The 15,164-nt window shown below is 37.7% G+C and overlaps 1 protein-coding gene across 1 annotated transcript in view; it reads left to right on the top strand.

The window, feature by feature from the left end:
• Positions 1-840: 840 nt before the first annotated feature.
• The window catches only part of PINK1 (PTEN induced kinase 1), a 15,991-nt gene continuing 1,667 nt past the window's right edge, over positions 841-15,164 (top strand). Inside the window, exons 1-7 of the mRNA XM_067472902.1 lie at positions 841-1,239; positions 4,444-4,668; positions 8,180-8,283; positions 9,642-9,836; positions 12,713-12,882; positions 14,610-14,790; positions 15,027-15,036. Coding sequence (XP_067329003.1) covers positions 934-1,239; positions 4,444-4,668; positions 8,180-8,283; positions 9,642-9,836; positions 12,713-12,882; positions 14,610-14,790; positions 15,027-15,036 — 1,191 coding nt within the window. The 5' untranslated portion in view covers positions 841-933. The remainder of the gene's footprint in view (positions 1,240-4,443; positions 4,669-8,179; positions 8,284-9,641; positions 9,837-12,712; positions 12,883-14,609; positions 14,791-15,026; positions 15,037-15,164) is intronic.

Genomic DNA, 15,164 nt, shown 5'->3' with positions numbered 1-15,164 from the left:
CGAAACTCCCCCAGCGGCTTCATGGCCTTTGGGAGTCCCTTCCGACTCTAGGATGCTATTATTATTATTATTATTATTATTATTATTATTGGAACTTGGATGACTCTAGGTGTCTATTATTATTATTATTATTATTATTATTATTATTATCAGAGCTTGGATGAGCATCTGTCTGGATGGTTTTGATGGTGTTTCCCATTATGTCAGAAGGGGGTTGGACTGGATGACCTTTGGGGGTCCCTCCCGACTCTAGGATTCTATTATTATTATTATTATTATTATTATTATTATTATTATTATTAGCAGAGTTTGGATGACCATCTGTCTGGACGGTTTTGATGGTGTTTCCCATTATGTCAGAAGGGGGTTGGACTGGATGACCTTTGGGGGTCCCTCCCGACTCTAGGATTCTATTATTATTATTATTATTATTATTATTATTATTATTATTATTAGCAGAGCTTGGATGACCATCTGTTTGGACGGTTTTCATGGTGTTTCCCATTATGTCAGAAGGGGGTTGGGCTGGATGACCTTTGGGGGTCCCTTCCGACTCTAGGATTCTATTATTATTATTATTATTATTATTATTATTATTATTATTATTATCAGAGCTTGGATGAGCATCTGTCTGGACGGTTTTGATGGTGTTTCCCATTATGTCAGAAGGGGGTTGGACTGGATGACCTTTGGGGGTCCCTTCCGACTCTAGGATTCTATTATTATTATTATTATTATTATTATTAGTATTATTATTATTATTATTAGCAGAACTTGGATGACCATCTGTCTGGACGGTTTTGATGGTGTATCCCTGAAGGAAACGCAATAGCCTTCTGCGCATGCGCAAGGATGGCCTAGCAGGAGGAAAGAGGCCCCGCCTCGTGGGCGTCACAATCCCGGCCACAACAACAACTCCAGCTCGGGGCTGCGATGGCGCTCCGGCAGGCGCTAGGCCGCGGGGCCCGCTTGGGCCGGGCCTTGCTATGGCGCTGGGTCGGAGGAGCGCCGCGGCCTCCACTTCCGGTTCATCCCCCCGCAGCCGTTCCCCTCCGCCCGGGGGGCTTCCTACGCGAGGCCGCGGCTTGGCTAGGCCTCACCCGGAGCCCGCGCTTCTTCCACCCAAGGGTCCCGCTTGGGCCTCGCCGCCTCGGCTTAGCCTTCAGCCTCGGGCTCGCGTTGTTTGAGCCCGCGCTGGCCGAGCAGAGGAGGGCGGACGAGGCTTGCCAGGACATCCAGGTGGGCGGATACAAATCGAGTCAGGCGTCCGCTGGCGGACTAGGCCTCGTTGCCGTGGAAACGGTACTCTCTAGGACTTGTTGCCAAGGAAACGGGAGAGTAGTCGCAGGTGGAGACGGGAAGGCTTTTGCGCAGGCGCAGAAGGATGAGCCATCATGGCGGCCAAAAAAATATCACAATTAGAATATAATATGAAAATAATAGAGAATTAAATAGAAAATAAATAATATAAATAACATGAAAATAATAGAAAAATATGAAATAATAGGAAATAATAATAGAAAATAATATAAACTTAAATATAAACTTAAATATAAAATAAATAATAGGAAATAATAATATAAAATAATATTAATTTAAATATAAAAATATAAAATAAAAATATAGAATAATATGAAAATGATATAAAATATGAAATAATATGAAATAATAATATAAAATTAAAGTAAATTAAATATAAAAATATAAAATAATATGAAAACAATATAAATATATGAACTAATAATATAAAATATTAAAAAAGAATATTATTTTACAATAATATAAAATACAATATAATGAAATAGATATAAAATATAAAATAAAAATATAGAATAATATTTTATAATAATATAAAACAATATAAAATTAAATATAAAATAAATAATCTGAAAATAATATGAAATAATAATATAAAATAATATAACATTATAAAATAAATAATATGAAATAATATGAAACAATAATATAAAATAATATAAATTTAAATATAAAATAAATAACATGAAAATAATATAAAATAATATGAAATAGTAATATGAAATAATATAAATTTAAATATAAAATAAATAATATAAAATAATATAAAAATATGAAATATGAAATAATGTAAAATAATATAAAGTTAAATATAAAATAAATAATATGAAAATGGTATAAAAATATGAAATAAAAATATAGAATAATATGAAAATAATATAAAAATATAAAATAATATGAAATAATAATATAAAATAATATAAAATTAAATATAAAATAAATAATATAAAATAATATAAAAATATGAAATAATATGAAATAATAATATAAAAGAAATAATATGAAAGTAATATAAAATATAAAATTAAATATAAAATAAATAACATGAAAATAATATAAAATATGAAATAATATGAAATAATAATGTAAAATAATATAAAATTAAATATAAAATAAATAATATGAAAATAATATAAAATATAAAATAATATGAAATAATGTAAAATAATATAAAATAAAATATTAAATAAATAATATAAAATAATATAAAATATGAAATAATAATATAAAATAATATAAAATTAAGTATAAAATAAATAATATAAAATAATATAAAATATGAAATAATATGAAATAATGTAAAATAATATAAAATAAAATATAAAATATAATCATATAAAAGAAGGAAGAAATAAGGAAATAGATATAAAATAAATAAAAATATCGAATAATATGAAAATAAAATAAAAATATGAAATAATAATATAAAATATAATCATATAAAATAATTAAAAGATATAGAATAATATGAAAATAATATAAATATATGAAATAATATGAAATAATAATATAAAATAGAATCATATAAAAGGAGGAAGAAATAAGGAAATGGATATAAAATAAATAAAAATATAGAATAATATGAAAATAAAATAAAAATATGAAATAATAATATAAAATATAATCATATAAAATAATTAAAAGATATAGAATAATATGAAAATAATATAAATATATGAAATAATATGAAATAATAATATAAAATAGAATCATATAAAAGGAGGAAGAAATAAGGAAATGGATATAAAATAAATAAAAATATAGAATAATATGAAAATAATATAAATATATGAAAATAATATAAAATATAATAATATAAAATAACATGAAATCTTTGTATAAACAAGGAAGAAATAAATAGATATAAAATAAAGATATAGAATAATATGAAAATAATATAAATATATGAAATATTAATATAAAATATAATCATAAAATATAATCATATAAAAGGAAGAAATAAGGAAATAGATATAAAATTAAAATAAAAAATATATAGAATAATATGAAAATAATATGAAATAATAATAAAAGATATAATCATATAAAAGAAGGAAGAAATAAGGAAATAGATATAAAATAAATATAAGATATAGAATAATATGAAAATAATATAAATATATGAAAATAATTATTATATTTTATAATAATATAAAATAATATGAAATCTTTGTATAAACAGAAGGGAGAAATAAGGAAATATAAAATGAAAACAAAATAAAAATATAGAATAATATGAAAATAATATAAATATATGAAATAATAATATAAAATATAATAATATAAAATATAATAATATAAAATATAATAATATAAAAGGATGAAATAAGGAAATAGATATAAAATAAATATAAAATATAGAATAACATGAAAATAATATGAAATAATAATATAAAATATAATAATATAAAATAACACGAAATATTTGTATAAACAGAAGGAAGAAATAAGGAAATAGATATAAAATGAAAATAAAATAAAAATATAGAATAATATGAAAATAATATAAATATATGAAATAATAATATAAAATATAATCATATAAAAGAAGGAAGAAATAAGGAAATAGTTATAAAATAAATAAAAATATAGAATAACATGAAAATAATATAAAATAATATGAAATAATAATATAAAATATAATCGTATAAAATAACACGAAATTGTTGTATAAACAGAAGGAAGAAATAAGGAAATAGATATAAAATAAATGTAATATAAAAATATAGAATAATATGAAATAATAATAAAAAATAAAAAATAGAATAATATGAAAATAATGTAAAAATATGAAATGATATAAAATAATATAACATTTAATCATATAAAATGTAATCGTATAAAAGAAGGAAAAATAAGGAAATAGGTATAAAATAAATATAAAATATCGAATAATATGGAAAGAATATAAATATATGAAATAGTATCAAAAAGAAGGAAATAGGTATAAAATAAATAAAAATATAGAATAATATGGAAAGAATATAAATATATGAAATACTATCAAATAATAGTTAAATCTGTATGTAAGTCGGGACATTGTTTGTAACTCGAGGGTGGCCTGTATATCAGGACTCCCAAAACACATCAATATGTAATCTATGTCTTTCTGATTCTCCCAAACAGACCCTCTTCACCCGGAGGAGGAAGCCCCATCGAGAGACCCCGGGGTTGCCCCGCCAGCGTGGCTTCCGATTGGAGGAATACACCATCGGGAGGCCCCTTGGGAAGGGGTGCAGTGCCGCCGTCTATGAAGCCGCCGCACCCTTTGGGGTCGGGGCCGCCCCCCAGGACGATGAGGCCGGGCCCACCACCTTCCCCTGGGCCATCAAGATGATGTGGAACATCTCGGTGAGCATCCCCAGGCGGAAGAAGACACCCCTTGGAAGGGGGTTTTCATGCATAGATCATATAGTTCTATATAACGGTGTTATTTTTCTCCCTTCCTTCTCTTTTTCCTTTCTTTCTTTCTTTCTTTCTTTCTTTCTTTCTTCTCTTCCTTCTTTCCCTTTCTTTCCTTTCCTTCTTTCTTTCCTTCTTTCTTTTCCTTCCTTCCTTTTTCCTTTTCTGTCTTTCTTTCTTCTCTTCCTTCTTTCTCTTCCTTCTTTCTCTTTCTTTCCTTCCTTCTTTCTTTCTTTCCATTTCTTTCTTTCTCTTCCTTTTTTCCCCTTTCTTTCCCTTCCTTCTTTTTTCTTTTTTCTTTCTTTCTTTCTCTTCCTTTTTTCCCCTTTCTTTCCCTTCCTTCTTTTTTCTTTTTTCTTTCTTTCTTTCCCTTCCTTCTTTCCCTTTCTTTCCCTTCCTTTTCTTTTCTTTCTTTTCTTTCTCTCTCTCTCTCTCTTTCTTTTCTTTTCTCTTTCTTTCTTTCTTTCTCTTCCTTTTCCCCCTTTCATTCCCTTCCTTCTTTTCTCTTTCTTTCTTTCTTTCTTTCTTTCTTTCTCTTCCTTTTTTCCCTTTGTTTTCCTTCCTTCTTTTCTTTTTTTCTTTCTTTCCTTTCTTTCTTTCTTTCTTTCTCTTCCTTTTTTCCCTTTCTTTTCCTTCCTTCTTTTCTTTCTTTCTTTCTTTCTTTTCCTTTTTTCCCTTTGTTTTCCTTCCTTCTTTTCTTTTTCTTTCTTTCTTTTCTTTCTTTCTTTCTTTCTCTTCCTTTTTTCCCTTTCTTTTCCTTTCTTCTTTTCTTTCTTTCTTTCTTTCTTTCTTTCTTTCTCTTCCTTCTTTCCCTTTCTTTCCCTTCCATTTCTTTTCTTTCTCTCTCTCTCTTTCTTTTCTTTTCTTTCTTTCTTTCTTTCTTTCTCTTCCTTTTTCCCTTTCTTTTCCTTCCTTCTTTTCTTTCTTTCTTTCTTTCTCTTCCTTTTTTCCCTTTGTTTTCCTTCCTTCTTTTCTTTTTCTTTCTTTCTTTCTTTCCTTTCTTTCTTTCTTTCTTTCTTTCTCTTCCTTTTTTCCCTTTCTTTTCCTTCCTTCTTTTCTTTCTTTCTTTCTTTCTTTCTTTCTCTTCCTTTTTTCCCTTTGTTTTCCTTCCTTCTTTTCTTTTTCTTTCTTTTCTTTCTTTCTTTCTTTCTCTTCCTTTTTTCCCTTTCTTTTCCTTTCTTCTTTTCTTTCTTTCTTTCTTTCTTTCTTTCTTTCTTTCTCTTCCTTCTTTCCCTTTCTTTCCCTTCCATTTCTTTTCTTTCTCTCTCTCTCTCTTTCTTTTCTTTTCTCTTTCTTTCTTTCTTCTCTTCCTTCTTTCCCTTTCTTTCCCTTCCTTCTTTTCTTTTTCTTTCTTTCTTTCTTTTCTTTCTTTCTTTCTTTCTCTTCCTTTTTTCCCTTTCTTTCCCTTCCTTCTTTTCTTTCTTTCTTTCTTTCTTTCTTTCTTTCTCTTCCTTTTTCCCTTTCTTTTCCTTTCTTCTTTTCTTTCTTTCCCTTTCTTTCTTTCTTTCTTTCTTTCTCTTCCTTCTTTCCCTTTCTTTCCCTTCCATTTCTTTTCTCTCTCTCTCTCTCTCTCTTTCTTTTCTTTTCTCTTTCTTTCTTTCTTTCTTCTCTTCCTTCTTTCCCTTTCTTTCCCTTCCTTCTTTTCTTTTTCTTTCTTTCTTTCTTTTCTTTCTTTCTTTCTTTCTCTTCCTTTTTTCCCTTTCTTTCCCTTCCTTCTTTTCTTTCTTTCTTTCTTTCTTTCTTTCTTTCTCTTCCTTTTTCCCTTTCTTTTCCTTTCTTCTTTTCTTTCTTTCTTTCTTTCTTTCTTTCTCTTCCTTCTTTCCCTTTCTTTCCCTTCCATTTCTTTTCTCTCTCTCTCTCTCTCTTTCTTTTCTTTTCTCTTTCTTTCTTTCTTCTCTTCCTTCTTTCCCTTTCTTTCCCTTCCTTCTTTTCTTTTTCTTTCTTTCTTTCTTTCTTTCTTTCTTTCTTTCTCTTCCTTCTTTCCCTTTCTTTCCCTTCCATTTCTTTTCTCTCTCTCTCTCTCTCTTTCTTTTCTTTTCTCTTTCTTTCTTTCTTCTCTTCCTTCTTTCCCTTTCTTTCCCTTCCTTCTTTTCTTTTTCTTTCTTTCTTTCTTTTCTTTCTTTCTTTCTTTCTTTCTCTTCCTTTTTTCCCTTTCTTTTCCTTCCTTCTTTTCTTTCTTTCTTTCTTTCTTTCTCTTCCTTTTTTCCCTTTGTTTTCCTTCCTTCTTTTCTTTTTCTTTCTTTTCTTTCTTTCTTTCTTTCTCTTCCTTTTTTCCCTTTCTTTTCCTTTCTTCTTTTCTTTCTTTCTTTCTTTCTTTCTTTCTTTCTCTTCCTTCTTTCCCTTTCTTTCCCTTCCATTTCTTTTCTTTCTCTCTCTCTCTCTTTCTTTTCTTTTCTCTTTCTTTCTTTCTTCTCTTCCTTCTTTCCCTTTCTTTCCCTTCCTTCTTTTCTTTTCTTTTCTTTCTTTCCTTTCTTTCTTTCTCTTCCTTTTTCCCTTTCTTTTCCTTCCTTCTTTTCTTTCTTTCTTTCTTTCTTTCTTTCTTTCTTTCTCTTCCTTTTTTCCCTTTGTTTTCCTTCCTTCTTTTCTTTTTCTTTCTTTCTTTTCTTTCTTTCTTTCTTTCTTTCTTTCTCTTCCTTTTTTCCCTTTCTTTTCCTTCCTTCTTTTCTTTTCTTTCTTTCTTTCTTTCTTTCTTTCTCTTCCTTCTTTCCCTTTCTTTCCCTTCCTTTTCTTTTCTTTCTTTTCTCTTTCTTTCTTTCTTTCTTTCTTTCTCTTCCTTCTTTCCTTCCTTCCTTTCTTTCTTCCTTTCCCTTCCTGCTTCCTTCCTTCCCCTTTTCCTTTCTTTCTGTCTGTCTGTCCTTCTCTTCCTTCCTTCTTTTCCTTTCTTTCTCTTCCTTCCTTCTTTCCCTTTCTTTCTTTTCCATTCTTCCTTCCCTTCCTTCCTTCCTTCCTTCCTTCCCTCCCTCCCTCTCTTTTCTTTCCTTCCTTCTTTCTTTTCCATTCTTCCCTTCCTTCCTCCTTCCCTCCCTCCCTCCTTCCCCTTCCTCCTTCCTTCCTTCCTTCCTCCTCCCTTACATCTCACTCCTTCCTTCCTTCCTCTTCCCTTCTTCCTCTTCTTTATCATTCTGCCCTCTTTCCTTTCTCTTTCTCTCCTTCCTCCTCTTCATATCTCTTCCACTTTCTGTTCTCTTCCTGCCTTCCTTTCCCCTCCCTAACTTTCCACTTCCTTTCCTTTCCTTCTTTTCCCTTTCTCTCCTTCCTTCCTCATATGCCTCTTCCACTTTTTCCCTTCCTTCCTTCCTTCCTCCCTCCTCCCTTACGTCTCACTTCAACCCTTCCTTCCTCTCCCCTTCTTGGAGATAGAGCGAGCAATTAAGATAGAGATGTGCTCCAACTTTGGAAAAATGTCATAAGAAGGAATTTGCAGAAGACAACCCATGGCTCTGTTTCCCTTTCTTTCCAGGCCGGGTCTTCGAGTGAAGGCATCTTCCGCTCCATGTCTCAGGAGCTGGTCCCAACCAGCAGCACCGCCATCGCCGGAGAATTTGGGACTGTTGCGTGTCACAGGTATGGTTATAGTCCCGTGCTAGAAGAGACCCATAAAAGCCCTATGCCTATAAGAGTCCTATGGATACGAGAGCCCTATGGCTTTAAGAACCCAATAGGTATAAGAATCCTGTTGATATAATAAATGCAAACAATAAACAGCAAACGACATAATTACGTAAAACATATGAAGACATAGCAATATAAAATTACAACAGGCACAGTCACAATGACAAAGGGCGGGCTACGTGTAATGATTAAAAGAGAGACTGATTAAAACTAATTAAAACTCAGGCGAGATAAGAGAGAGAGAGAGAGAGAGAGATTATTTGCGGAGGAGAACTCATTATAGTGGGGGTCGTGGAATCAGGCTTTCCAACAAAGGGGGTGGGACACATATACTCCAATGACAAAACATTGAGGCTAAGCAATAGTGTGGGAATGCAAACCTATTCGTCAAAAGCACAGTGGAAGAACCGGGTTTTAAGGTCCTTTTTAAAGGTTTCTAAGGCATACATGTTTTGTATGTTTTGCATGTTTTGATATGGTCAAGATTGACTAATCAATAAAGAATTGTTGTTGTTGACCAAGGCAGGGGCTTTCCTAATTTCTCCAGGTAGTGAGTTCCAGAGTCTGGGGGCCACAGAGGAGAAGACCCTCTCCCTTGTACTTACTAGGTGAGCTTGTGAAATTGGCCTATGGCTACAAATTGTGATGACCCACTCCAAGGGATAGCTATATGGCCCCGATGGCTATAAGGGCCCTGTCAGAGCTCTATGGCTGTAAGAGCCCTATAGCTACAAGCTGTGATGACTTACTGCAAAGGATAGCTATAAGGGCCCCATATCTCCGAGAGCCCTATACAAGCCCTGTGCTATAAGAGTTATGGCTCCAAACTGGGATGGCCCAGTAGACTTTCAGATTAAATGCACGCGCTTGAGTTGAGTGGCAGTGAGTGTCAGGATTATTTAGTTATGCATGTGTGTTTTTCATCGTGTTTCTATGTATTTCAAGATGGATTCTATTCTGCTCTTTTGTGTATTAAAAATGCTGACTGAGGCAGAGAAAATGTAACCTTGACAGAAATGAGATAACGTGTTCTTTGGCCGGGAAGAAGAGGGAGGATGTGGTCTCAGCCAGAATCAGATAAGCAGATGTTCAGAAACGGTTGTGTTGTGCTTTGTAGTTCCTGATTGTAGCTCACTGTGTGAAGACGTGTCTTATATGTACTTAGTAAAACTTAGTTTCTTTTGCAACTGTAAGACTGCAGAGTCCTGATTTTTGGAGTACTTAATACTCCAATGTGTCTGTTGATCTAGCAAACCTTCCCCTGCGCATCCCCCGAGCTCTGACAGTGACAGCGTTGTGTTTCCATCCAGCAGGAGTCCGATATCTTTCGGGAAGAAGTGGCGGCGGTTGAGTCCACACCCCAACGTGGTGCGAGTGCTCCGCGCCTTCACCTCAGTGGTGCCGCTGCTGCCGGGGGCCACGGCGGAGTATCCGGATGTCCTTCCCCCGGCCCTGAGCCCTTCCGGCCTGGGACACAGCCGCACCCTCTTCCTCGTCATGAAGAAGTACGTACGGGAATATCTACATATACTAGCCGTCCCCTGCCACACGTTGCTGTGGCCCAGACTATGTATATGTGCTTTGGTGTGTATATATTTTTGTATATGTGGGAAGGTATGAGGGAAGAAAAGGAAGAGAAAGGAAGTGAGAGATGGGGAAAAGGAGGAAAGAAAGGGAGGAAGTTAGTAAGAGAAAAGAAGGGAAGGTATGAGGGAAGGAAAGGAAGGGAAGATCAAGGAAGGGAGGGAAGAAAGGAGGGGAAAGAGAGGAAAAGAAAGGAAGAGAAAAGAAGGGAAGGTATGAGGGAAGGAAAGGAAGGGAAGAGAAAAGAAGGGAAGGGAAGAAAGGAGAGAAAAGGGAGGAAAGAAAGGAATATACAGGGAGGAAGTTAGGAAGAGAAAAGAAAGTGAAAAAGGTATGAGGGAAGGAAAGAATGGAAGAGAAGGGAAAGGAGGAAAAAGGGGGAAAAGAAAGGAATTTAGTAAGAGAAAGGGAAGGGGAAAAGGTATGAGGGAAGGAAAGGAAAGAAAAAAAGAGAAAAGAAGGGAAGGGAAGAAAGGAGGGAAAAGGGAGGAAAGAAAGGAAGATAAAGGAAGTTAGGGAGAGAAAGGGAAGGGGAAAAGGTATGAGGGAAGGAAAGAAAGGAAGAGAAAGGAAGGGAAGAAAGGGGGAAAAGGGAGGAAAGAAAGGAAGATAAAGGAAGTTCGCAAGAGAAAGGGAAAGGGAAAGGGGAAAAGGTATGAGGGAAGGAAAGAATGGAAGAGAAAGGAAGGGAAGAAAGGGGGAAAAGGGAGGAAAGAAAGGAAGATAAAGGAAGTTCGCAAGAGAAAGGGAAAGGGGAAAAGGTATGAGGGAAGGAAAGAATGGAAGAGAAGGGAAAGGAGGGAAGGGAAAAAGGGAGGAAAGAAAGGAATTTAGGAAGAGAAAGGGAAGGGGAAAAAGTATGAGGGAAGGAAAGAATGGAAGAGAAAGGAAAGGAGGAAAAAGGGAAAGAAAGGGAGGAAGTTAGTAAGAGAAAGGAAAGGGGAAAAGGTATGAGGGAAGAAAAAAGAGAGGAAGAGAAAGGAAGCGAGGGTAAAGGGAGGAAATAAATAAAGATAAAGGGAGGAAGTTAGCAAGAAAAAGAAAGTGAAAAATGTATGAGGGAAGGAAATAATGGAAGAGAAGGGAAAGGAGGAAAGGGGAAAAGGGAGGAAAGAAAGGAAGATAAAAGGAAGAAGTTAGCAAGAGTAAAGAAAGAGGAAAAGGTATGAGGGAAGAAAAGGAAAGAATGAAAGAGAAAAGAAGGGAAGGAAGAAAGGAGGATACACAGGGAGGAAGTTAGTAAGAGAAAGGGAAGGGGAAAAGGTATGAGGGAAGGGAAGGAAGGGAAGATAAAGGAAGGGAAGGAAGAAAGGAGGGAAGAGGGAGGAAAGAAAGGAAGATAAAGGGCGGAAGTTAGAAAGAGAAAAGAAAGTGGAAAAGGTGTGAGGGAAGGAAAGAATGGAAGAGAAGGGAAAGGAGGGAAGGGAAAAGGGGGGGAAAGAAAGGGAGGAAATTACGAAGAGAAAGGGAAGGGGAAAAGGTATGAGGGAAGGGAAGGAAGGGAAGATAAAGGAAGGGAAGGAAGAAAGGAGGGAAGAGGGAGGAAAGAAAGGAAGATAAAGGGCGGAAGTTAGAAAGAGAAAAGAAAGTGGAAAAAGTATGAGGGAAGGAAAGAATGGAAGAGAAGGGAAAGGAGGGAAGGGAAAAGGGGGGGAAAGAAAGGGAGGAAATTACGAAGAGAAAGGGAGGGGGAAAAGCTATGAGGGAAGGGAAGGAAGGGAAGATAAAGGAAGGGAAGGAAGAAAGGAGGGAGAGGGAGGAAAGGAAGGAAGATAAAGGGCGGAAGGGAAGTAAGGAAGGAAAGAGTGGAAGAGAATGGAAGAAAGAAATGAAGAAAAAGGAACAATGAAATGGTAGGAGGAAGGAGGGAAGGGAAGAAAGAAGGGAAGAGAAAGGGAAGGAGGAGAGGTAGAGAGGGAAGGAAGGGATGATACTAGTGTCAATGACTCAGCTCTATAGGCTCGTTCCATCATAAGGAGCAGATAACCTAGTAGTGCGTTCTTGACTTGGTCCAAGCTTCTGAGATGTCACCTTAGGACCGTTCCTTCCTCCCTGCAGCTACCCGGAATGTGGAAGTGCGGGGAAGCATGCGGGGAATGCGGAAGTGCGGGGAAGCATGCGGGGAATGCGGAAGTGCGGGGAAGCATGCGGGGAATGCGGAAGTGCAAGGAAGCATGAGGGGAATGCGGAAGTGCGGGGAAGCATGCGGGGAATGCAGAAGTGCGGGGAAGCATGCGGGGAATGCGGAAGTGCGGGGAAACATGCGGGGAATGCGGAAGTGCAGGGAAGCATGCGGGGAATGCGGAAGTGCGGGGAAGCATGCGGGGAATGCGGAAGTGCGAGGAAGCATGCGGGGAATGCGGAAGTGCGGGGAAGCATGCGGGGAATGCGGAAGTGCGGGGAAGCATGTGGGGAATGCGGAAGTGCGGGGAAGCATGCGGGGAATGCGGAAGTGCAAGGAAGCATGCAGGGAATGCAGAAGTGCGGGGAAACATGCGGGGAATGCGGAAGTGCGGGGAAGCATGCGGGGAATGCGGAAGTGCAAGGAAGCATGCGGGGAATGCGGAAGTGCAAGGAAGCATGCGGGAAATGCGGAAGTGCGGGGAAGCATGCGGGAAATGCGGAAGTGCGGGGAAGCATGCGGGGAAGCATGCGGGGAATGCGGAAGTGCGGGGAAGCATGCAGAGAATGCGGAAGTGCTTCATCAGTGTTGCAGATAGACGATGAAAGCGACAGCTCCCCTGGCGGCCAGAAAAAAGTGAAATAGCCTCTGTGTATGTCTGTCTATGTTGTACAGCTACCCCTTCACGCTGCGCCAGTTCCTACGCCAAGACCCTCACCCGCTGCCCCCGCGCACGGCTACCCTGATGCTCCTGCAGCTCCTGGAGGGCGTGGACCACCTCCTCTCCCACGGAGTGGCCCACCGCGACCTCAAGGCCGACAACATCCTCGTGGAGGTCGACCCCAGTAAGTCAACAACGGGCCCGTGCGTACGTGTTTACGTCTGTTTGGACCACAAAGGCAGTGGCTAGGGTGGAGTGGCCCTCCGTGATATCACTGGGGAAGGGAGGGAGGAAAGAATAGAAGGGAAAGGAAGGGAGGGATGGGATACGAAAGAATAAGGAGGGGAGGAAAGCAAGAAGGACAAGAATAGAAAGAGGGAGGGAAGGAAGAAAAAGAAGGGAAAGGAAGGAAAGGAGGAGGCAAGAAGGAAGAGAGAAAAAGTGGGGAAAAGGTATGAGGGAAGGAAAGAAGGAAGAAAAGAAAGAAAAAGAAGGGAAAGGAATGGAAAGGAGAAGGCAAGAAAGGAGAGGGGAAAGGTATGAGGGAAGGAAAGAAGGAAAAAGAAAAAGAAGGAAAAGGCAAGAAGGAAGAGAAAGGTAGGAGGGAAAAAGGAGAAAAAGAAGGGGAAGGAAGGAAGGAAGGAAGGAAGGAAGGAAAGAAAGAGAAACCAAAGGGAAAGGAAGGAAAGAGTGAAGGCAAGTAGGAAGAGAAATGAGTGGGAGAAAGGTATTAGGGAGGGAAGGAGGGAAAGAAAGGAAAAGAAGGGAAAGGAAAGAAAGGAGAAGGCAAGAAGGGAGAGAAACGAGTGGGGGAAAGGTATTAGGGAGGGAAGGAGGGAAAGGAAGGAAAAGAAGGGAAAGGAAGGAAAGGAGAAGGCAAGAAGGGAGAGGGAAGGCAAGAAAGAGAAAAAGAAGGGTAATAAGAGGGCAAGAAAGGAGAGGGGAAAAGATATGAGGGAAGGAAAGAAAAAAGGGAAATGAGAAGGCAAGAGGGAATAGAAAGGTAGGAGGGAAGAAGGAGAAAAAGAAGGGGAAGGAAGGAAAGAAAGAAAGAGAAACCGAAGGGAAAGGAAGGAAAGGGTGAAGGCAAGTAGGAAGAGAAATGAGTGGGGAAAGGTATTAGGGAAGGAAGGAAGGAAAGAAAAAGAAGGGAAACCGTGGAAAGGAGAAGGCAAGAAGGAAGAGGGAAGGCAAGAAAGAGAAAAAGAAGGGAAATGAGAAGGCAAGAAGGAAGAGAAGGATGAAATGGTATGAGGGAAAGAAGGATGGAAAGAAAGAAAAAGAAGGGAAACCGTGGAAAGGAGAAGGCAAGAAGGAAGAGGGAAGGCAAGAAAGAGAAAAAGAAGGGAAATGAGAAGGCAAGAAGGAAGAGAAGGATGAAATGGTATGAGGGGAAAGATGGATGGAAAGAAAGAAAAAGAAGGGAAACCGTGGAAAGGAGAAGGCAAGAAGGAAGAGGGAAGGCAAGAAAGAGAAAAAGAAGGGAAATGAGAAGGCAAGAAGGAAGAGAAGGATGAAATGGTATGAGGGAAAGAAGGATGGAAAGAAAGAAAAAGAAGGGAAATGAGAGGGCAAGAAAGGAGAGGGGAAAAGATATGAGGGAAGGAAAGGAAAGGGAGGAAGAGAAAGGAAGGGAGGGAAAAGGGAGGAAAAGAAGGAAGAGAAAAGAAGGGAAGGGAAGAAAGGAGGGAAAAGGGAGGAAAGAAAGGAAGATAAAGGAAGTTAGCAAGAGAAAGGGAAAAAGGTATGAGGTGCCTCTGCGCCCCTGGCAAAAAAAAAAAGTGTACCGCGACCGCTTACTTTGCGTAATGGACGAGCCGCCCCTGTCCGTATGGTGGGAGCCTTGTGGATCTTTCTCTGTGGAGTCACTGGCATTTCCGTCCTTGCTGCCTCCATTCTCGCCCGTTGCAGCCGGTCTCCCGTGTCTGGTCATCTCCGATTTCGGCTGCTGTTTGGCTGACAAAAGGATCGGGCTGAAGCTGCCCTTCACCAGTTGGTACGTGGACCGCGGGGGGAACAGCTGCCTCATGGCCCCAGAGGTAAGGCACAGTCCGAGCCCTCCCGGAAGGTGGCCGTCCAGCCATGGGTATGAGTGAGAGAGGGACACACTAGATTGATAGATGATAGATAGATCTCTCACTAGATTGATAGATGATAGATAGATAGATAGATAGATAGATAGATAGATAGATAGATAGATAGCATATCTATGGCTGGGTGGTCATTGATTGATTGATTCCTGGAGTTGGAAGAGACACCAGGGGTCATCTAATCCAACCCTTAAGAGATTGTTTGATTGATTGATTGATTGATTCCTAAATTTGGAAGAGACACCGGGGTCATCCAATCCAACCCTTAAGAGAATGATTGATTGATTGATTGATTGATTGATTGACTCCTAGAGTTGGAAGAGACACCAGGGGTCATCCAATCCAGCCTTTAAGAGATTGATCGATTGATTGATTC

The sequence above is a fragment of the Anolis sagrei genome, chromosome 13, assembly GCF_037176765.1.
Source record: "Anolis sagrei isolate rAnoSag1 chromosome 13, rAnoSag1.mat, whole genome shotgun sequence".
NCBI lineage: Eukaryota > Metazoa > Chordata > Lepidosauria > Squamata > Dactyloidae > Anolis > Anolis sagrei.
The sequence above is the reverse complement of the archived record's forward strand: the minus strand, read 5'-3'. Positions and strand labels throughout refer to the sequence as shown.